The sequence below is a fragment of the Heloderma suspectum genome, chromosome 5 (assembly GCF_057233095.1).
Source record: "Heloderma suspectum isolate Gila_16-S chromosome 5, 16-S_ref, whole genome shotgun sequence".
NCBI lineage: Eukaryota > Metazoa > Chordata > Lepidosauria > Squamata > Helodermatidae > Heloderma > Heloderma suspectum.
The window spans coordinates 62,208,619-62,232,123 of record NC_139462.1 but is presented as its reverse complement, the minus strand read 5'-3'; the positions used below and the strand labels follow the sequence as shown (position 1 = coordinate 62,232,123).

Here is a 23,505-nt window from a genome sequence, read left to right as displayed (position 1 = left end):
TTTTGACCACTCACATATCACAGTAGACATAATTTTAGAAAGGGACATTTCGTTTGCCATCCTACAGGACGGAAACCCTCTTTTTAGATGGTGCCTATCGTCTGCTGTTTAAATTAATTCATAATTATTAATTTAGTCATTTAAAAGCTCTGCTGGCATATTAGTTGGGTGTGTGTGTGTGTGTGTGTGTGAGAGAGAGAGAGAGAGAGAGAGAGATTACTTGGAAGGATATGCAATTTTAACAATTTTTAAAATCCTCCTTTTGCTTGATCCAGAATTTTTAAACTGTAATCCTGTGCACATTTACCTGGGAGTAACTCCCTATTGAATATAGTGGGACTTATGTTTGAGTAAACATGCACAGGATTGTGCTGCATGCAAACTATTCCGATTAATTGACTTAGCATTGCAACCCTAACAGAAAGCAAAAAAGTTTTGCACTTCCTATATTTGTCTTGTATTTTAAAAAAACATTCTTATCTACTCGGGCAGACTACTTCACACTTATCTCCTGTGTACCACACACCACTAATTTCCATCCTATTCTTCCATGGTCCTACGGTTTTCCAAAGAAGCTTTGACTCCTATGGTGCCTTTGACGGTTGCTACCACCTAAACTCCCTGAAGGAGGTTTCAAATAGTGGAGAGGAAACGAGTGTGCTGTAAATGAGTACCGGCAGTGTCAGCATTAATTTATTATAGAAATCTGTGGGGAGCTGAAGGGAGAATGACGTTACAGAAAGCAGAAGTTCGTATGGCCAGTCTTCTCCTGAGTCAGACAGAGCCCTTTTTTGTGGAGTCTGACTCAGGATCTTGAAGTAACACACTAGTGCCAACTCCATATATCCTTACTTGAATCCATTACTCTAAAGTTGTCTTTGCTGGAAGAAAGGTGGCAACATTTGTGCCAAGTAGAAAAATGAACTTGGAAAAAGTGTTGCTCAAGTGTTGTCATTTTTTTTAAAAAGCACTTTGGGTTTGGTAAAGCAATGTAGAGAGTTGGGGCAGGGGGGCTTTGCAAAGTGCTCTCCAGTGGGGTTCCTCCTCTGTCAGTGGGCCTCCCAAGTGGGCTTACATGGCAGCAGTCCTGGGCAGTGGCAGAGCTGTGCCACCATTTCAATTTCCCACAATGCTCCCAAAGTAGCGTCACTCTGGGACATTGTGGGAAATGAAAATGGTGGGAACCCCCCCCCCCTCTGCATGGGACTCTCAAAGCCATGGAGGCCACCATTTAGATTTCCCACAATGCCCTGCAGTAATACTACATTGGGGTATTGTGGGAAATTTAAATGTCAGCTCGCAGGCCCACCTGGTCAATACTATTGGAGAGTGGAGTGCCAAGCATTTTTTTTTTTTTTAGAAAGGGGAGCTCAGTGTAGGCATCCTTGGTGGGCCCTAGCAGCTGCCTAAGGGTGCCATGTGCTGATGCCTGGTTTTACAATGTTGGGGGACAAGATAGTATGCATGTTTTATTTGTAAAACTCTTTGATCTTCTCAGTATGGATGGGAAAACAACAAATTAAGAAATACATAAACTGAAATTTAAATGGCATCATCTTGCTCAGAGGACTCTACTGAAGACTAAAAGTCAGGAATACCTAATTAAGATTTATATCCCGCCCCCCCCCCCGCAATTGACTAGGTCATCCTTCTCCAACCTGTTGCCCTCCAGATGTTTTGGACTCTAACCCCCAGAATTCCTGACTATTTGCCTTGCTGGCTAGGGCTGGTGGAAGTTGAAGTCTAAAACATCTGGAGGGCACCAGGTTGGGGAAGACTGGACCAAATTGCCTACACATGAGTAATTTTGAAGTACTGGTTTATCTAACTATTGTGTATAACATTGGTATTGTTATGTGCACCACATTCTTTGAATTTCAGGGTGCAGTGCTTTGGTCTCCTTCAGACTGAGGTCACTGGAGGCATATTGGTGTATTGTAATATTTTTCTTTATTTACAAATATGCAGGCTGAGCAGAGATGGAAGGGCACAGCTTAACATATTCTTGCTGTTATATTTGTCTTTTTATTATTACATACACTGCCCTGGGATCCCTTGTGGATGAAGAGCAGTGTATAATTAAACAAAAAAAGTAATAAGTAATAACATTCCAAAAGACACTCCGAAGTCTGCTATTCCCACAACAGATCGTCTAGGGGAACAGCCTGTCTGAATCTGTTCTCCGCCCCCTTTTTCCTTTTTCTTCCTTAGATATCTGGTTTGCCCCCTTCCCCAGGTCAGTGGGGAAATAAGGATGAATCATCTCCACCCATCACCTATGCCTTCTTGAATTAACCACAATTCGATCAAATTGTGGTTAACAGGCCTGGGTGCGTGCCGGCTGGATTTCTCTAATTATTCTCACTGGCGTGGCTTGCTGTGTCATCCGAACCTGCACAGCATGGCTTTGTTTCAAGGGGCAGCAACCCACAAATAATCCATGGGCTATTGTTTGTTTATCTGAGGGTTGCTGCCCCCCCCCACAAAAAAACCCCAAAACATGCTGCCCAGGTTCGGACAAAATGGCAAGGTGTGCCAGTGAGGGTAATTAGGGAAATCTGGCTTTCAGGGGAAATAAGCTACCGTGGCGACACGGCCCGCTAAGACACCTCACCTGAATATTAAAGACTATCAACAGATTTTTGTTGAGTCTTAAGAGGTAATGCCTCAGGGCAACCCAAACTGATAACTCTACGCAGAGAACTCTGATAGGAAACCCATAAGAGTATATTAATTCTTAGCCACCTTGCTAGAACATTGTAAGTGTTAAATCCCTGCACATGGAGGGGGAGGCAAGGAGAGGTAGAATCATTCTTTTGTTTTGACTTTGGCAGGATTACACACAGACCCTAACCTGGGGGGTGTTTCCATGACAATGGAAGGAGAAGCAAATGGAGGAGTACTGGATTTTTAAAAAGGAATCCGCTTTGCTGCGCTTTGGTCCATGCAGGGCTCCACGAGCAAGTGCATCACACCAGTAAAAATCACTTCACAGAACATTTTTCTGGGTGGGGGTTGGAGTGAATGTCATCTGACTGGCAGGGGCTGCTTAACCAGTAAAAGAGGCTTCCCCCCTCCCCACCTTTGTCCTTTCCGTTGAAGCTTCACTGCAAGCATCACTGAGCACAATGGGAGTTACTTCCAAGTAGACACACATGTGCTTGTTCTGGGAAGTGGGGGTTGGGGGGAGAACACAGGGATGGGAAGCCAGCCCACTTTCTAACCAAACCAATACTGCGCAGGATCTCCATAACAAATCTGTGAAGTAGTTACTTCTTAAGGCAATAAAGCAAACAACGGAGAATCAGAATCTCTTTAGAGCGTTCAGGGAATGTGCTTTGAACTGTGCCATTCCAATTGAGGGGGATCTCTGTAAATTCTGATGTGGGCATTCAGGGGAGAAGCCTCACTGAGCACAATGGGAGTTACTTCTGAGTAGACACTAATTGGTTTGTGCAGGGATGGGAAACACAGAGGGTCATGGTGAAAGGCATGCCCCTGGGCAGGGCTAGCATACCTGAGGTAAATGTGGGGGTTGGGGCACACAGCAACTATACTGGGGAGAACCTGACTTGAGGAAAAGAATCGGACTTCAAGCAGTCTCAGGAAATCCGGGTTTTCCCTGATAAGCTCCAGGGCGGCTGCTGGATGGCTACGACATCATGTATTCCTAATGACCTCAACACACAGCCAGCTCGAAGTACATCACTAGTGGAGACACTCCCCTGGTGTAGTTGTGTAGTGACTAGGAGACTGAGCTACAACTCAGGAAATCCTCTATCAGGAACTCACTAGGTGGACTTGGCAAACCAGTCTCTCTCAGCCTCAGCAGTGGGATGTGGGCTTTGGCAGGTGCATGAAGATGCTGACCTCTGACACTGTCCCTGCTTGTATACACTGGGCATGAAAATGGGGGGAAGGAGAGGGCAAGAGTGGCTCTGAACATACCAGAGGTAAGGTGGGGATCTCTGACAAATGCAGGAAAATCATGTGGGTTTTTAAAACAAAGAAGCATGTGCACACGTGCACATATACACACACACACACCACAAAGCCCTAAAACCGGACAGGGCCAAGGAATATGCTGTGCTCTTCTCAGTGGTGCAGCTTGGTCATTTTAGGCCCTGAATTTAATGGTGTTATGGGGGGGCCCCTTTAGACAGCCATGTGTCTTACTTCAGTCACAAAGCACACAACCAACATTTCCCTGCCCCTGCTCTGTAACCACCATTTCGTGCTTTACAACATCTTCTACATCCCTAGTATGTTACAGCACCCCCCCAAAAAAAACTTGTTTGCCAACTCTGATTTTTTATTTTTAAATTAATACTTTGAGCATGTGCAGTTTCATATTTTAAACTTACTTAAATCATAGTTCCATTATGACTACATGAATTAAACAGTGTTTGCTTCTACTGCTAAACACATATACTTGAGAATAAGGGCCATTTTGTTATAGAAAAGGCTAATACACTTTTTTTTTTTTAACCCAATATATTATAATGGTTAGCATGCTGGGCTGGGACTCAGAAGATCTGGGTTTGAGTCCCTACTCAGCCATGAAGCTCATTGGGTGACTGGACCAGTCACTGACTCTCACCTAACCTACCTCCCAGGGTTGTTGTATGGATAAAACGGAGAAGATGAGGACCATGTAAGCTGCCTTGGATTCTTTGCAAGGTGGAAAAAAGGAGGGCTAGAAATAAAATAGCAAATAAAAAACCTAAAAATAATAAAATGAGCATTTGTAATCATGAACATCCCGGGTCAGCTATCCCAACTCTAATTTAAAAATAAAAAGAATTAAGAACGCTGCATCAAGCGGTGTCAGCCTTGGTGGGTCCCAGCTGAGGCCAGGCCTGTTTTCCGGTGTACCCATCACCTGCCACTTTCTGGGTAGTCATTTGGGGGTCACCTGGGTTGTGGGCCCTGGACTTTGACCCCAAGGTCCAGTCTGAGCTTCACCACTGGCCCTTCTGGTACCTCTGAACATTGGCAACACAGGACACTGTGCAGACATGAGCTCTCAGAATTAGGCTGAACTTAGGGAAGCAAATACATGCCTAGTCATAAATGTAGGGTGGAGGCAAAGGGACTGGATGAGTCCTCCGAGCCCAAGTGCTCCCTCAAGGGTCTTTTAAAGTGCAAGACAGAATCCCCCTCCCCGTTTAAAGGATGGCAGGGCTATCTTTGAAAAAGCACCTCCTCATTCACACCTCCCTTGAGCCCAATTACCCCACTCTGGGTGACCTGCTGACCTCCCTCCGCTCCAGCCAGGTGCCCCCCAAGCTGAGCAGAGGGGTAGAAGCAGCAGCAGCTGCTGTCCCCAGGAGACCTGTTGCAAGCCCTCTGCTTGAGCAGAGCATTTTCTTGGCTGGAACTGGGCAGCCAAGCACCCCAGTCCAACTAAGGATATTTCCCTGCAGCTGCAGGTTTCTGGACGACATCACTTGCTGGCTCAGGGAGCCACACAAATGTGCACCAGAGGCATCCAAGTACAGATGCTCTGTCCCCACAGCATTGATTTTAACATAGTGTGCCAAAAAGAAAGAAAAGCACATTCAAACAAAAGTAATCTGAGTCATGACAGCACATCTGCACGTGGATGTGCATCTGATTTACACACCTGGTTCCTGATCCAGTTTGAATTTGCATTTATTTACGCCTCTGGTTCCAGCAAGTGATACCTGGAAGAATGCTTGTGTCCTCATGTGGATTGTCTTATTTGGATAGAGGTGAGGAGGCCAAAGGGGCAAAGGTGAGAGAGCAAGAGGAAGAAGAGTTTCCTCCTCTCTTTTCTCACCACCCCCAAATATTATTTCCTATATTTAGAAATGGATGGATTATAGATTTATATATCTTTAAAGGAGGATAGATGGAACAAAAAGTGGTAACATTCTAGTAACCAGCATGTTTTTTTAATGAGTCCACTTTTGTATAAATATTTTTATTTAGTTAGTTATGTATTTATTTAATGTATATTTGAATTGCCCCTCCGCTCACCGAGTGCTTGAAGCTATTTACAATAAACCATAAAGGAATAAAATACAACAGCGAACACAAAACAGATAAAATACATATATTACAATAAAACCGGAGAACCTTCTAAAATAGGGGTGGGGAACCGGAGGTCCTCCAGACGTTGGACTTACCCGTTATGCTTGACCATTGGCATTGCTGGCTAGGGCTGATTGGTCTCTGTGTGGGTTTGCTGAACTGAGATGTACTCTGGGAGGCTTCATTACACAAATGACTAGTACATTGAATTCTTTCTAGATGAAAAGAGGTTTATAAACATTTACATTAATTAAAGCCTGATTAAACTATTTCTGATGAATCCCTAAAGCATGGGGCTCAAAGTATGCTCGCCACTACTTTACTAGTAGCTGAAACAGAGCTGATAGTAGCCTAAGAAAACTTTACTGGCTACTTAAGAAGGGCTAAGGTCAGTATCCAAGTTGCTAGCAGTGGCTAGGAGCACCTTTTATCAGCTTAGGGAGCAATCCAATGGCTGCTAGACAGTGGCTAGATGGCCATAGGATATCTGGTTTTCTGGGAACCGACCTCCCCCCACTTCCACGCTGCCTCGGAGGCAGCACGGAACAGCCCCATCCTCCGTGCTCACAAGAGGAGTGTGGAGCGGCCGAAAAGGGGCGTTTCAGGGCAGGCGGAAATGCCTGTACAACGCATCCAATGTGTTGTACAGCAGCCTCCTCCCTGGCTCAGCCCTCCCATGGCTAGGCAGCCACAATCGGCTGTCTAGTCGAAAATGCAGGGCAGGAGAAGCGCGGAGGGAACGATCCTGTCCATGCTTCTCCTGCCCTGCTTTGGATAGGTGGTCGCCTCCAAGTTTGGAGGTGGCCACCTGTCTGAATAGGATTGCGCCCTTAGTCTGATTTGCCAGCTGCAACCCAATCCAGAGAAAACAGGCCTTGCCTCAAGTCATACACATCCTGGTTACTCCCAGACTACACTATTGCATGCAATGAATATGAACTTGGGCACACTTCGAGAGAGAGCGCAGGACAGGAAAGCTTGGCATGCTATGGTCCATGGGGTCACGAAGAGTCAGACATGACTTAACGACTGAACAACAACACTATTGCAATGTACTCTACATGGAGCTAACTTTAACGATGGTTTGAAAAGTTCTGCTAGCACAAATGCAGCTGCTTGGATGCTTGTGAAAGCCAGTCAGTCAGAGGATATAACATCTATACTGCACCAGCTACATTAGCTACATATTTATTTCCAGCCTCAGTTCAAAGTGCTGGTATTGGCTTTTAAAACTAAATGTTTTGGGTTCAGGCTCAAAACAAGATCAGGCTCAAAGGCCTTGCTTGTGGGTCCACTATCACGATCTATCAGTTTGGCCAGCCCTAGAGACAGGCCGTTTTCAGTGCTGACCCCATATCTGAGGAATTCCCTCCCTAGAAAGGTATGTAAGGCCCCTACTTTACTGGCTTTAAACAGACCTTCAAGAACTTTCTTTTCAAGTTGCTTTTCATTTCATTTATATGTATTTCATTTATATGTATGGTTAGTATTGTAAGTATTGTATTTAACTTCTGTAAGCCGTCCAGAGAGCTTCGGTTATGGGGTGGTATAGAAATGTTAATAATAATAATAGTGATGATGATGATGATGTTTAACTGCTATTTTTTAATGCTTGAATATTTTAATTAAAAAAATTAATTGAGTGTGTTTTTACCGGTATATTTCTGTAGATTCGTTTTTATGTTTTATTTTGATGTGAGCCACCTTGGAAGGTTTACCCTGAAAGGCAGTACACAAATTTGAAAATAAACATTGCTTGTGACTATTTCAGGAAGCAAATAGGACGATTATGGTCTTGTGTGCCAGAGGACCTATGGCAGCAGCAATAATGTTGCTGCTATTAAGATATCAGATGCGTGTGACACAAAGGACAAATCACACCAAGATTATTTTTTTCCATTGTATGGCCTAGGGGAGGAGGGCAGTGAAACCAGTTTCCTCAAAGGCATCCAGCATGAAATAGACTGTGGACATTATGTTTTAAGACTGGGATCTACTGGTAGATCTCTGGGTGATTTGCAGTAGATGACCAATGATTTCTGGCTCCCAATTATTCAGCAACAGCCACAACTTTTTTCCTCCAAATTAGGCTGCTGAAACAAAGAAAACTTGGGAGAAAACCACAATGAAGTTTTGTGTAAAGGACTATGAACTCAGTTCTGGCAGCGGGAGGGGGGTAATCCTGGGCTGAGGTGCACTCAGATGTGCCCTGATCTTTAGTTTTAGTTTTGCCCCTCCTCCTAAGCCAGTATTTTGTATTTGGCTCCAGGTGGTGGATCTCAGGAAAAACATAAAGTAGATCCTGCGACCTTGGAGTTCAGCCACTTCTGCTTTAAGACAATCCCACCTTGCAATTACTGCAAAAGAAATTCTATGGCTGCATAACAACTTCATCTGAATCCACACAGTCCGCTGTTTCAATCATCAGAACGCATATTGTATGTTTACAATACATATTCAGGTGGCTCTTTGAATCTGTGGTAGGGCTGTTTTACACACAGGTTATTTCGCTCTATGTACAAGCAGTCCCTAGTTAGGTCTTTGTGCGAACAACACCATGTATGTACTGGATGTGAGTGGGGGAAGTGAATACTATAAGGACGGGGGGGGGGGGAGATGTAGAATGTGCAGAGGCACATAGCATGGTCCTGCAGGATCCCAGGCACTGAGAACCAGCCCCACCCTCCATGTCACAGGGAAGAGAGTCACTTTTGTCCTCACCACAATAATGTCCCAGGTGCAGTATTAACGTCCTATATGGTGCCACTAACTTATATGGGAGAGTGTAAAGGGGGCACGCTTACGAATACCATTGGGGTAGGAGCTAAAGATATTAGCTGCCCCTGGTGACTCCAGCATTTGAGAACTGAACCATCTCTTATCCGCTTAACCACATCTGGTTGTTTTTAAATCACACTGGAGTTTGATGCAATGTTGAGCTTTTGTGTCCATATACAGTGATGCAGCTAAGTAATTTTAGACCCTAGACTTAATGGTCTAACTGGGGGTGGGGGACCTTTAGACAACCATGTGTATTAGTTCTGTTATGAAGCCATTTAATATTCCTCTCCCCCCATCAATTGCCGTTCCATGCTTTACAACTGTGTCTACATTCCTGGTCTCTTAAAGCAAAAGAACAAACAACCCCCAAAACACGCACCTGTTTGCCAACCCTGATTTAAAAAAGAAAAAAAGATATGCCTTGTGCATGTGCAATTTCACATTTTAAACTCACATCATAGCACCTTCATAGCTACAGGAATAGAATTTGATTCTGCTGCCCTGATGTGAAGCCCATTCACTTGGGAATAAGCACCATTTTGTCATAGAAAAGGATAATATATTCTAGAAGTAAAAATAATAAAATTAGCATCTATAACCATGCACTTGCCCAGCTGTCTGACCTGACTACAAAATTAAAATATGAAGAAAGATGTAGCAAGGTGTGTCAGCCCTGGTGGGCCCTGATATGCCCATGCCCGCCCAGGGGCTGATACTGGGCCTGTTTGCCACTGCTCCATCACCTGCTGCTCTCTGCGCAGTGCTGTGCAGCCCTGGACTTTGCCCTGATGTGCAAAAGCTTTTGTGTATGGTGGAATGGTTTATGCTTTAGAAATACTTGTATCTGTTGTACTTTGAGGAACATAGGCGCCTGTACTTTTTTTGTTCGTATTTAATTACTGAACTTGTCTCTTCTACACAAAGGATGAACTTCTTACATAGATGGCATTTCTGCAAAGGAATAAATAGCAAGAAAACTGCATATAGAGGGTTATGTTTAATGATAGCATTCACATAGTGACAAACCAGGATTTGCTTGGGGCTTCCCAGTGAACGTGTACACATTATGTATATACAGGCACAAGACACATGTGGAATAAAACAACCTTATCTAAAGCAGTCCCACATATAGACTACAGATATGTACACGTCAGTCCCTTTACTGAATTAATACCATAAATTGAACCCTTGTTGTTCTCTCTTTACACCTTTGTACAGTAACTAAAATGGGTGCCTTATGGCTAGCAAGAATAAACATACAGTAGCAACATGATGAGTAAGATTGCCAAAAGCAAGAAAATAAAAAGGGGAACACACAACAGAATACATTACAAATATTTCTTTTAATGTCTGAGTCATAATTCCTGTTGTGTCTTCTACTAAGTTCAAAGTTTTTTCTTCTTCTTGCACAAAGCAAGAGCTCTGTGAAACAACTGTGCTTCAAATCATTTCACATCAATTGTACTAACAGATTTTAGAGTTTAAATCATGAACAATCTCAGAGTGAACCTTTATCCAAATGACTGCAAGTCGCACACAAAAAGAGCACTTCTCTTTCACGGAGTACCTTTTGTGCTTTAGTGAGCCCCAGTCCCTTTTCCATCTCTCCCCCCCCCCCCCGCCTTCCCTTCATGTTTGTCTTTGAAGAAAGATGTATGCTTTTGTGCAGTAATGAAAGCAGGTATCAGTTAATGACAAGTGCAATCCTGGTTTCATAATGTGCAGTGGAAATGCTTCGAGATAAAGCTTTCCCATACCTGCATTTGTGCAGGAATAAAGTAAAATTCAGAAGTCAGGGAGACCGTGAGCCCTGTAGGGGCATCATGTAGCAGTTAAAACCAACTATTAGGGGTGACCTAATCTTGCTTCTCTCCCCCCCCCGTCTCCCCCCTTCCATTCTGCACATCAAGGAGTTACGATTTTCATACTGATTCCCCACCACCACCGTTCTTATCTTCGTTAAAGAGTTCCATATTTTGATACCACACTTTACATAATTCAGCTCAGTTATCCACCATATCTTTTTCCTTTAAAAAATCACACTCTGGTTTGATCAGCAGAAAAGAACCACCAAAGAAAACGTTCCTCTTTCAACTCCTAAATAATACACATTGTTAGTTTTAAGGGTCGTTATTGGGGTCGTCTTCTCTTTTAAAAAAATCACACCGAATTGACCTTTCATAACATTTTAAACCCCTATTTAATTTTACAAGCAACGAGGGTAGCGCAGAGAACTCCTAACTTCCTCCCCCCCCATCTTTGTTTCCCCGAGGAAAAATGGGGCTGGCGTTCTGTAGCGTCTGCCCCACCGCCGCCTTTGTCCCCCCTTGAACCTTCCTACGAGAAGCGCTCGCAATTCGGTGTGTAAAGTACAGCCTGGGAGCCTCGGGGGCACCTTCCTCTTTGCTCTGCCTTGTGTGTGTGCGCGCGCGTGTGTGTGTGCCTCGTCTCCTCTCTCTCTCTCTCTCGCTCTCCCTCTCTCTCCTTCTCCCTCTCCAGCCTGTGTGTGAGCTGTGAGCACTGCCGCCGCCGCCGCTGCCCTTTGATCCCGGCATTAGTGTTAGTTAGGGGCTTGGAGACACACAGGGAGCAGCCATAGACACCGCCGCACCAGCCCTCATTATTGACACCGCATATGAGCACACACTCTCTCCCTCGCCCATTAGATCCATTTCCATTGAAGAATATTGCGACCGGGGACAAGCCAGGTGCACGACCGGGCGGAGGGGGGGGGGGAGAAAGAGAGAAAAGGTGGGGGAGGAAGGGCAAGAAAAGGGGGAGAGGGGGGAAAAATCCGTTCTTCTCCTTGGCTCCAGGAAAAGCAGCTTCTCAACCCCCCCACCCCATTTGCCCAGGAGAAGAAATCCAGCCTCTGCTGGGCAGCCACCCTTTGCCCCCGCTTTGTGCCTGCCTCCGCTGCCCCTTTTGGGTTTTTTATTTTTTTATATTTGATCTCCCATTAAACCAAGGAGGAGAATGTGAAAAGGGGGGAAAATGCCCAGGAGGAAGCAGGAGCAACCCAAGCGCCTCTCTTCACGTAAGTGCTCCTTTTTTTCTCCCCCGCTCTCCTATTCCCCCTCTTTCTCCCCCCCCCCACCCCGTCTCTGTCTGCCTCCCTCCTTCCCCTCCGCAGCCTCCTCCGTTGTTTTGTGCATTAGTTTAGGGTTACAGAGGTGAAACTGACAAAGACACAGCCTGGGTTATTCCTCTTTTAGGTCTGAGCTAAGGCAGCCATGTTGGTGATGAACAGCCTTGTGCCCTTTTAATTTTTTCCCCTCCTCTCTGTGTGTGTGTATGTGTGAGCGAGAGTGAGTGAGTGAGTGAGACTGTGTGTGTGCCTCTCCCTCCCCTCTTTCTTCGCTCTTCTCGCCCTCTCTCTCCCCTCCCCTTTCTTGTGATTGTGCATTTGTTGTGTGTGTGTGAATGGATTTCTCTTTTAAGGCTGAGGGGGAAGAGGCTCCCTCTCTCGCTCTCTTCTCATTGGGGTGGGGGAGTTGCCATTGGAAGGGAAAGCGGTTTGCTGGCGTCTTGTGCGGAATCAAGTCGCGAGGTCCGTCTCCGGCTAAAGGTTGCGGCTGGGCATGTCGGCCCCAGAGCCGGGGAGGAGGAGAAGGGGAAGAGCGGCGGGGGAGGGCGAGGTAGGGAGCGGCGGCGGCGACACACAGACAGACACAAGAGTCCGGGGCTGCCGCTTTGCCGCTGCCGCCGCCGCGAAGCGCGGGTGGAGGGGCGACAGGAGGGGGATCGTGGCATGCGAGGTCCCTGCAGAGCAGAGGGGGAGGAGGCGGCGGCGGCGGCGGAAGAAGCGGCAGGCGAGCCCGGGGTTGCTGCTTCTCCTGGCTGCAATAAAATGAAGGGTCAGATGGAGCCAGAGCAAGTCGGAGGCTCTTCAGCGCCGCTGCCCCAAACCACAGCAGCAGAGCGCAGGGAGGACTAAAAGTGCATCTTGCCCTCCTCCTCCTGCGGGCAATGCACACACCACACATTGACACAGCAACTCGCCCCCTTCCCCCTCTTCCTTCACCCCCCCTTTGTCTCCTCCACAGTTCTTTGCAAAGCACTTAACTTTTTCTTCTGCTTCCCTTTTGGTATGAAGAAGCGAACGGGCGCTCTTTAAAGAAGAGGAAATAAACGGGAGCGGGGGCGACGACACTCAAAACTATATATATGCATATATATATATATATATATATATGTTCATATTCTCCCAAGGGGAGCCTTCCTTGCCCCCCGCGCTGCTCAGTCTCTAAAGAAAGGAGGAAGGAAGGCGGCGAGGGGGCGGCGGCGGCGGCTGTGGTGGATTTAGGGGTCATTTTCTTTCTCTCTCCCTGCCTCCGGCACATATGTTCCAGTGCATGCTCGCTCAGCCCCTCCCTGGCTGTGCCCCAGGGTTCAGTGTCGGCGGGCTGAACTGCTTATGTGTCAAAGCCATGGTCGGTCACCTGAAGTTCACCAGGGAGAGGGAGGGGGAGGGAGAGGAAGGGAGGGCTAAGGTTGTGTGGCGGGTGTGCCTTGTGGGAGGGGTGTGTGTGTGTGTGTGTGTAGGTGTAGACCCCCCCCCCATCGCAGAGAAGAGTGCATTCGACTACTTTCTCTCTCCATATGTAATTTTCAATACTTTATAGAGGGGAAGGTTCTTGAGAGGGCCGATCTCCCCCTCCCACTTTTATTCCCGCCCTTTCATCCTTTCTCTGCCTCTCTTCTCTCCCCCCCCCTCCAAATACACATCAGTCTGGCGCACATGAACCAAAGCAGAGGTGGAGACAGAAACGGCATTTAAGAGATCACACACACACACATCTTGTTCCTTTCTTCCTTGCTGCCCAAACCCAAGGCATAAGGGCGTCCTCTTTGACCCCTCCCTGTACGGTTCTCCTCCCTCCCCCGCCATCGCCCTCACGTTACTCGATTTTTGAAGAGAGAGAGAGAGAGAGGAGTTTCAATATTAAAAACCTAGTTCAGGAAGCTTGCACAAGTGAGTTTCCTGATCGCGCAAGGGGCTGCGTTTGCCCCCACTGCCACTGCTGTCCTCTAGGTCACTGTGTAGTTTTTTAAGGAGGGGATGACAAGGACAGCAACCTTTCCTCTTGGTAGGGGTTCGTTTGAGTATATCTGTGTATGAATCGGGGGTGGGTCGGGGGAAACCTGCTGTATTAAAATGCGCCTAGCCCTAAAATAACGTGGCAATCAATATATACGCAAATGAGAATTTCAGATATAAGCAGTTTGCAAGGGTGTTTGTTTTTTAAAATTGGACTGTGTCTACGTGTGCTGGAAGTCTGGATTGAGAGTTTGGAAAGCGTGTTGTATGCGGTTGAAGATAGCTATGCAAGCAGCTGCAGACTGCCCTGCTCGTGACCTTGACCTGGACCTGGTGCTGCTGCCCTCTCTGTCTGTTTCTCTAGGGCAGAGATGAAATTCTGTCTCCATTTTAGCTCGCTCTGGAACGATCTCGCATACAGGCTGCTTCTGGCTATACTTGGGTTTGCTTGATGGTGTTTATTAAAACACCCCCATACCCCATGATCGTAAGTTTTATTAGCCATTGGTCCCAGCCGCTTGTAGGGAAGGTTGACGGTTATTAAACTACAAGATGCAATGGCCTTTGCGAACACAGGCTGTGAAAAACCCAACGTTTAAAATGTGCCCTATTTCTTGAGCATTGGTGCTTAGTTTTAAAATGTATTAAGCATTTTCTGATATGTCTATCTTGGTGGGGAAGGGGAGGTGTAGTTCACCGGTGTAAATCGACTGTGAGTTAGGCCTTTTTTGTACTTTTAATGTATGCATTAAAAAATAACTAAACTTGCTATTAAAGTCTATATGAAACATTATAATAAAGTGCATGTATTTGACATCAAGGATTTGATGTATTTGACATCAAGCATTTGTGATGCCATTTGTATTTGGCGGGGACTAGTTGGATATATGATATTGTATCACCTTCTAAGAGAACATAATTATTCCATAGTTCAAAATGAAAATCTCAGGAAATGTGTTAGGATGATACAGTCAGTGTCAGCATTAACTCTGTCCCTTCCATCTTCCATGCAGTTGTACAGGAAAGTCCTTACATGTTCTCTTACTAATTCTTAAGTAATGCATTATAATAAGATATAATGTACTGGTGGTGTGCAGTGCACACCACCAGTACATTATTATCTTGTAGTACTATCATTCTAGAATTGGTTTACTATGTAAACAGAATCCATTGTCTGAAAAGTGTGCATTGTATATTTCTTTCTTAGCAAGTGAGAGGTTTACTGTAATAGAATGTGGTGCTAGTGTAGTAGCTTCGCTGGTTCTCAGCTTGTTCAATGAAGGCTCCTGTCCTAAATTTGCTTACCAAAAAGTAAGTCCCATTGAACTTGGCAGGGCTTTCTTCTGAGCAAACCTGTTTAGAATTGGGCTGTAACTCCCAAATTTGCACAGGCAAACAGTGATTGTTTTTAAGCATGAACCATGGGCAAACATGTCCAGTGCTAAGTACTTACATGTGTATGTTAACATGTGAACATTGCTTGACCTTAGTCAAGAGTAGGGCTATAGTATGTAATATAGCATCTTATCATAATCCTAAGGATTTGGGCTTTTGTTAGCTTCTTAGATAACTGCTTTTTCTTCAAGTACTGTCAAAACTTAGTTTCAGTGGGTCTGCTTGCCTGTTGGAATCTTGCGATAAATATATAGGGGACTAGACACTAATTTAAATACATGCCTTGAGAGAAAATGTATATCCAGGATAAACTTGACAATTACAATAATTAAAATAATCTAATTATAGGAATGGAGAAGACTGCAGGGTGCTTTTAAGTTGTACGAAAAAGCAACTGCAAAAATAACTTCAAGAATGTGATAAAGACCCAAATCACCCCCTTTTTTCGGCATATACATCAAGGCTATCCTGAGAGCCAGTGTAGTATAGTGGTTACAGTGCTGGAGTATGACCACAGAGTCCCAGGTTCAAATTACCACTTGGCTAAGGAAACCTTAGGCCTGTAACCAGTGGTGCAGTTAGGGCTGGATCTTGGTGCCAAAGTCTATGGCCCTGCAATCCAAAGGGCCCCCAAATGACCACCCAGGAAGCAACTGGTATTCCTGTATTCATGATGGTGCCATGATTTAAGTGAGTTTAAAATGCAAAACTACACATGTTCTTTTAAAAAAAATCAGGGTTGTCAAACAGTTTTGTAGTTGTTCTACCATATCAGGAATGTAGAAGCAGTTGTACAAAGTAATACACATGGCCTTTTAAAGGTACCCCCCATAAGAGCATTATGTCCAGGCCAGGTCTAAAATTACCTAGCTGCACTACTGCCTGTAACTCCCTCTTTCAGCTTAACCTATCAAATACAATAGGGTGAAGGGACAACAATGTATACCACCTTGAAGGAAAGGTGAGATATGTGTAATAAATAAATACATAAATAATCTTGCTTCCCCACCTCCCAGGTGTACTGATTATGCTGCATGTGGAGCTCATTCCCAACATTTTGAGTTTTGGAACTAGCTTGTTAGGCAGTGTCTGAGGGGCGGGAATCACTTTCAGAAGGTACACAGCACGTAAGAGCTCCCTAAACAACACTTTGAATCCCAACCTAGGTTTGATATACATACAAAGTGGAAAAGTTAAGATTGTACAAACTGCTATGCCTGTCGTTCATTAGAAGTGTTCATTGTTCAGTTCTACAAAATCAACTTACAGTGCAATCCTGTATGTGTCTACTCAGATACAAGCCCCATTGAGTTCAATGAGACTCTCAGCCAAGTATGTATAGGTTTGCAGTCATAGTCGTTGAATTCTGTTCTCTACTTTTTTTTTAAAGAGAGAGAGAAGACATTTGATAAGGTTGAATTGTTTGGCCAGAATGTCGCTGCAATTTGAGAACAATGTGCCCACATGTCCTAAAAAAATGTTGAAATCTGGTGACATAAACTTTCTATTTATGGGTCTTTCATCTAAAAAGTATACAGAATAGAACGATGATGTAATGCAATATAATGGATAGTATTTACATAGAGCAATTCATATACATCTCAGTAATCCTTAAAACAACTTTGTAAGGTAGGTCAGTATTACTACCCATATACTGAAGGTGTGGGGCTGAGGTTCAGAGATCATGGTTTGCCTAAGAGTAGAGCATGAGTTCATAGCAGAGATGAAATTTGAAACGGGGACTTTCTGCCTCACAATCATAATTTTTGCATACTCTCTTGGTAACAGGCCTGTTAGCAGTTGAGACTCTAGTTTTCCCCAAGTGAATTATTTGCATAGATTGTTGAAATGGAACTGTGGGGCCACAAGTGCCCGACTGTTGCAGACCTGGGCACCCTAGACTGAAGATGAAGCGGTGTAGGTGCGCATAGGATCCATGTAGAGCTGGCATGTGAGTGATGGAAAGAATATGTGGCAAGTGTAGGGCAGGTAGGGAAGAAATGGTGAAGAGGAATTAGGCAAGTGAACCTAATGAAAATTAAAGACGGGAGGGTGGGGGGCTTGGAAAGTCTAATAATATTAGAAGAGGGGCATTTTCTGAAAGGTTGAGAAACACATTCCCAAACATGTAAGGCATGAAACACTCCTTGATGAGCACTCTAAACCCTAAATTTAAAGTGAGTTGCATATATGCACCCTCATGTCTGTCACAGATGATAGTGGAAATGCAGATAAGGAGATCCACCAGAAGCCATGAGCAGACATCATTCCTTGGAAGTGAGAAATCTTTTCTGATTCATTGATCACAGCCTGCATTTTTATCAGTGACACGCAAGATGCTTTTCAAGCTTCTCTGATTAAGACCAGGCAGATGCTGATTTCTAAATCTTAGCACTTTTTAATAGACCTGTTAGGGGAAAAGCCCCATTAAGGCTCATGGAGCTGAACTCCTGAGAAATTTGAGTTTAACATTGTTGCATCTTTGAACATATGGCCTTCAGTGAGAGAGATATGTAGGACAAACTTAATATGTCAACAGTGCAATCTTATATATGTCTACTCAGAAGCAAGTCTTGTTATGTTTCATGGGACTTACTCCCTGGTAAATGGATATAGGATTGCATCCTATGCTTGCTTAATGGCTCAGAGATCTTTCTGAAAAGATTGCAGTTTCATAATAACTGTGCTGTGCTGCGTATCTCCCTCTCATGGACAAAATTCTGCTGAGGGTTATGCCAGTGTTAAAAGTTTTAGGAAGCTTTTTATAAGGCTGAAAAGGAGTGCTCTAAAGGAAAACAAAAATAAATTATTATTATTATTATTATTGCTTCAGTCAGGAATATAGGAACTTAGGAAACTGACTCGGTATGTCAGACTCTTGGTCCATCTAGCTTACTATTGTGAAAACTGACTGGCAGTGTTCCCAGGGTTTCAGGCACGAGTTTTTCCTGCCCTACCTGGAGATGCTGGGGTTTGAACCTAAGACCTTCTGCATGCAAAGCCTGTAGAGCTAAACACCAGGGTCGATGACGAATTTACTGGAAGAAGGGAGAGCATGCAAATGCTGGTATGATCTGTGCGACCGTCTCATGAATTCCATACATGAGGGTCATTTACATTTTATTCTTCAGTTGTTCAACTGTGGAGAAACTCACCACATAGATGGCAAGACCAAACAGAGCACAATGTGGAACATACATTCATTCATTCATTCATTCATTCATTTATACTACTTATAAGTTAAGTGCTTTACATAAGAAATACATAAGGTACAACAGAAAAACAATATAAACTAATACATCCCTTAAAAACATTACAGAAACAGTGAAGCAGAGCAGTGCAATTACATGTCAGGGAAAGCCTGAGTAAACAGGTGTATCTTCAAGAGGTTCGCCACAGTTTCGGCCTCTTGGACTGCATGTGGGATTGTATTCCAGAGGGCAGGCGCCACTACCGAGGCATGCTTATGTGATGTTACTTGACAACACACTCTTGGCCATGGGACAACCAACAAGGTCTCCTTAGAAGATCTTAGGGGTCAATGTGGTGTATATAGGGGAAGATGGTTTGCTAGGTATTTTTGACTTACGGACAAGGTTTTGATGATTGAGTCCCAAGTCAAGAAGGCAGAGGTTTGGTCTTCCTCGCATACACTTAAGGATAGCATATATTTTGCATGTGGAAGTTTCCAGGCTCAGTCTCCTCTGTCTCCAGTTCAAGAAAGGTCTCAGGTACCATGACTCTCTGCCTGAGAACTTGGAGAGCTGCTGCCAATCAGAGGAGACAGTACTCAGTTTGATAGACCAATGGTCTGGCTTGTATACGATGACCTCATATGTTTATATATTAACCTTGAGTGAATCATTTCTGTAAGGGAAATTAAGGTGTCAGTTGGAGTTCTAATGCCACAATACTTAAAAGAATGAGTGTTGAGCTCAAGGACCCTAGTTTGTATTTCAGTCATGAGCTCACAACTTCATTTCATTTATTACATTTCTGTACTGCCCAATAGCCAAAGTTCTCTGGGTGGTTTACAAAGATTAAAAACCTTAAAAATACAGTAATTGTAAATAAAATAAAAACTGTTTACATACAAACATATAAACAGACAACACACGCACCCACATATCTAAACAGTTTTAACAATCAACAATAAGAAGTCCAGGACCAAAATTAAAAACCTTATCATATGCTGCTAAATGCCTGGGAGTAGAGGAAAGTCTTAACCTGGTGCTGAAAAGATAATAATGTTGGCTCCAGGCGAGCCTCACTGGGGAGTTCATTCTGTAATTGGGGGGCTGCCACCAAGAAGGCCCTTCTAAGTCTCCCTCGGAGGAGGCACATGGAGGAGGGCCTTAGACGATGCGTGTAGTGTATGGGTAGCTTCATGCCAGGAAAGGCACTCCATCAGGTATTGCAGTCCCGAGTTGTGAAAGGCTTTATAGGTCAAAACCAGCACCTTGAATCCGGCTCGGAAATATACAAGCAGCCAGTGCAAATGGACCAGAATTGGTGTTAATATGTTCAGACCTTCTTGTTCCTGTTATCAAGCTGGCTGAGACATTTTGCACAAGCTGCAGCTTTTGAACCATCTTCAAGGGCAGCCCCTCATAAAGTGCATTGCAATAATCTAGTGGTTTGTCTAATAACCTTAGACAAGCCACTATCGTTCAGCATTAGCCACCATCAGTAAATACTGGGCTTCCTTACAGAATCTTGTAAGTCTTATTAAGTCAATGCTTGTGAACTCTTTTGAGTGCTAGATGAAAACACGATATAAGTACTTGACAGTAGGGGAATGGGGTGTGGGAAAGAATACAGTAAGTGCTGCTCCTTTATTGTTGATGATATTTGGTCATTGTGTTAATTGGGTGGGCAACTTGTAACCCCTCCAGATGATTTGGCCTACAAATCCCATCTGCCCTTGCCCTTGGTTATGCTGGCTAGGGCTCATGGGAGTTGTAGGCCAAAACATCTAGAGGGGTACAAGTTGCCCACTTCTTGCATTTGGTAATTATACATATAAAGAGAGCGAGAGTGTTAAATGGCTGTTTTCACACTTTGGTTAAAACCTCATATATTTTACTTTTGGGGGTGGAAGTTAGAACATTTGTGGCATAGTCGCAATAAATTTATTTATATTTATTATTAAAAACGTTTGTAAACTCCTTCATCCTTATGGATACCAGGGTGGTATACAAAGGCATGAGCAAACTAATCATACCAAAATAAAATGCAATAATACAATTAGAAACATAACAAGTAAAACAAATTTTGAAACAATTAAAACAGGGCAGTTAACAGACCCAAAGCTTAAAACACCTGGGCAAATAAAAAAGGTTTTAACTTGGCATTGAAAAGACTGTTGTGTTAGTGCCAGTCATACAATTATTCAGAGGGTATTCCACAGTTGGGGGTAGATTCCATAGAAAACACCATCTCCCTTGTTGCCATATATACGTCTCCTGGCAAAGGTAGAGAAGAACCTCAACTACAGATTTTATGGCAAGGACATGGAGAGGCACTTCTTCAGGTATTGGGTGCCAAGTTGTTTAGGGCTTTAAAGGTAAGCATGGGCACCTTGAACTGGGCTTGAATCAAATAGGTAACCAGTGCTGCTCTTTTAGAATTGATGTAATACAATTCCACTCGGCTGTACCAGTTAAAATGTTGGCCCACCACATTCTGCACTAGTTGCACTTGCAGGTTGTTTGTGATAGTGATATAAGGGTCAAGAAAGCATATGAGTGGTATGCCAATGGTGCTGTCAACTACTGCCAAGAGTTTATTGTGGTGCTTGCTCATGCATAATTATTTGTAACTGTTGTAAATACTATAGGACATGGGAAACATGCAAATGAATGGAAATAGGGAGCATACAAAGCAAAATTGTAGCAAGGCTACCCACGTAAGCAACTATAGTCAAATGAGCGAAACAAATATAATAAATGTGCGTAAATCATTTTTAAAAGCATATAATTAGTATAAATGGTCAATATCTATGAGTATATCTGTAGAACACATCAGGTTTTGCAAAAGACTGGGCACAAGAAATTAGGGTTCCTAAAAATAAGAGTTCATAAAGTACTTGAAATAATTTCCTCCTTTGGTTGTTGGTGCCTACAAAGCACCAGCAATAAGGCAACAATATGTTACAAACAGCTAATCTGCATCATTGACTAGAGATGAAAACTAATTTCAGAAATAAATGGATGGTAGATATATGGTTCTGCTGTTGGTAGAATTGCTGCAAACCTTCTAGATCTGTTGGGTTCCCCACCAATTGGTCCCAAGCCTTCCTTGATGTTTAATCTGTGCCACATCTGCACAGAAGCTTTGTGGCCAATGTAGTCTGGTAATGTTATTACACCTTGTTGAGTTAGGAGGCCTCTGAACATGCTCATAGCATCCTACAGTGACAAAGCCTCTGGAATCCTCTAGATTCTTGTACATTTGATAGTGGTACCACGCAAGGAATAAGTGGGTTTGTCAAGAATAAGTCATGCCAGACCAACCTTCTTGCCTTTTTTGGTAGAGTTACTAGTTTTGTAGATAAAGGGAATGCTGTCAACATATTCTATCTTGATATCAGCAAAGCATTTGACAAGGTTTCCCGTGATATCCTTGTTGAGAAGATTGTAAAATGTGGGTTGGATGTTACTATAGTTAGGTGGATCCATGGCTGGTTGAGCAACCACACACAGCGAATGCTGATTAATGGCTCAGCATCCTCCTTCCTGGAGGGAAGTCTTGAGGGCCACAGGACTCTGGCATGTGCCCTGTGCTGTTCAACATTTTAATAAATGACCTGGATGTGGGTATAGAGGGACTGCTTATCATATCTGAAGATAAGACAAAGCTAGGCAGGATAGCCAACACCATAGAAGACAGGATCAAGATCCAAAGGAATCTAGATAGGCTGGACCCTGGCTGAAACTATGAAGATGAAATTCAACTGAGATAAATGTAAAGCCTTGCAGTGAGGTACAAAAACACCAAAGACACAAGTATAGGATGGGGAAGACCTGGCTTGGTAGCAGTATGTGTGAAAAGGACCTAGTTGTCTTCGTGATCACAAGCTGAATATGAGCCAGCAGTGTGATGCAGCTGCTAAAAAAGTGAATGTAGTTTTGAGCTGCATTAACAGAAGCATAGTGTCTTGGTCATGGGAAGTAACAGTTTCGCTCTTTCTTGCATGAGTCAGGTTGCATTTGGAATACTGTGTCCAGTTTTGGGCACCACATTTTAAGAAAGACGTTAATGAACTAGAGGGCATCTGGAGAAGAGCAACCAGGACGGTGGTGATGTGTGTGTGTGTAAACCAAGTCCTATGAGGAATGGTTGAAAGAGCTGGATATGTTTAGCCTGGAGAAGAGATTAGGGGGAAACCTGTTAGCAGTCTTCAAATATCTGAAAGACTATCATGCAGAAGATAGAGGTGTTGCTCCAGAGGGTAGGACTAGAGCCAGTGGGTGAAAATTTCAGGGAAGCAGATTTCAGCTAAACATTAGCAGAAACTTCCTAGTGGTGAGAGCTGTTCATCAGTGGAACAGACTGCCTCTGGGTTCTTCACTGGAGTCTGGATAGGCTATCTAGCACGGATAGGCCATCCTACTTTCAGAGCCTACACTGAGCAGGGGGTTGGACTAGATCAGCCTTCCCCAACCTTGTGCCCGTCATCCTCCACAAGCATGGCTATTGACCCTGATGACTGGGGTGATGGGAGTTGTAGGTCCACACATCCGGAGAGCACCAAGTTGGGGAAAGTTGGACCAGATGTTTCCCGAATCCAGGCATAGCCAATCGGATGAGTTTGGGACAAGGAGGTGACATGCTAGACAGCCTTTTTCAATCAAGATATAAACTGGAGCTATAAGATATAAATTTCACTTTTATTTTTTGTCAATGCAGACAACATATGACTAAAATGCATTACAAGTGGGACCTTCAGAATATATCCTTGTATAGTGCCTGGAGGGGTGTTTTCCTGCTGAACCCTAATCCCTCCCTCCAGGATGATTACAACTGGTGTTAGAGATTTGGGCAGGGCAATTCCATCTTCTGTCCTCCCAGTACCATCCTCAACTGAAACCTCATCATTTTGTAAGCACTGGAAGATCAGAGGTTCTTGTCAGGCTCTTTGGGTTTTTTATAAGAAAATACATTAATTTTAATTTACGAATGTATATACTCCTATGTACCTAGGGACTCTGTAAGTGTGTAGTAACCAC

At 44.0% G+C, this 23,505-nt stretch overlaps 1 protein-coding gene across 10 annotated transcripts in view; it reads left to right on the top strand.

Annotated features, from left to right (window-relative positions):
- The first annotated feature begins 11,235 nt into the window (after window positions 1-11,235).
- The window catches only part of ZNF827 (zinc finger protein 827), a 163,376-nt gene continuing 151,106 nt past the window's right edge, over window positions 11,236-23,505 (top strand). For 8 of the 10 annotated variants that reach the window (XR_014792095.1, XR_014792094.1, XM_084856189.1 and 5 more), the window contains exon 1: window positions 11,882-12,388. Coding sequence is in view for 8 of the 10 variants with exons in the window: in XM_084856189.1 (XP_084712315.1) it covers window positions 12,262-12,388 (127 nt within the window). In the remaining 2 variants the exon portion in view is untranslated. The other 2 variants (XM_084856187.1, XM_084856188.1) reach the window with 2 other exon arrangements.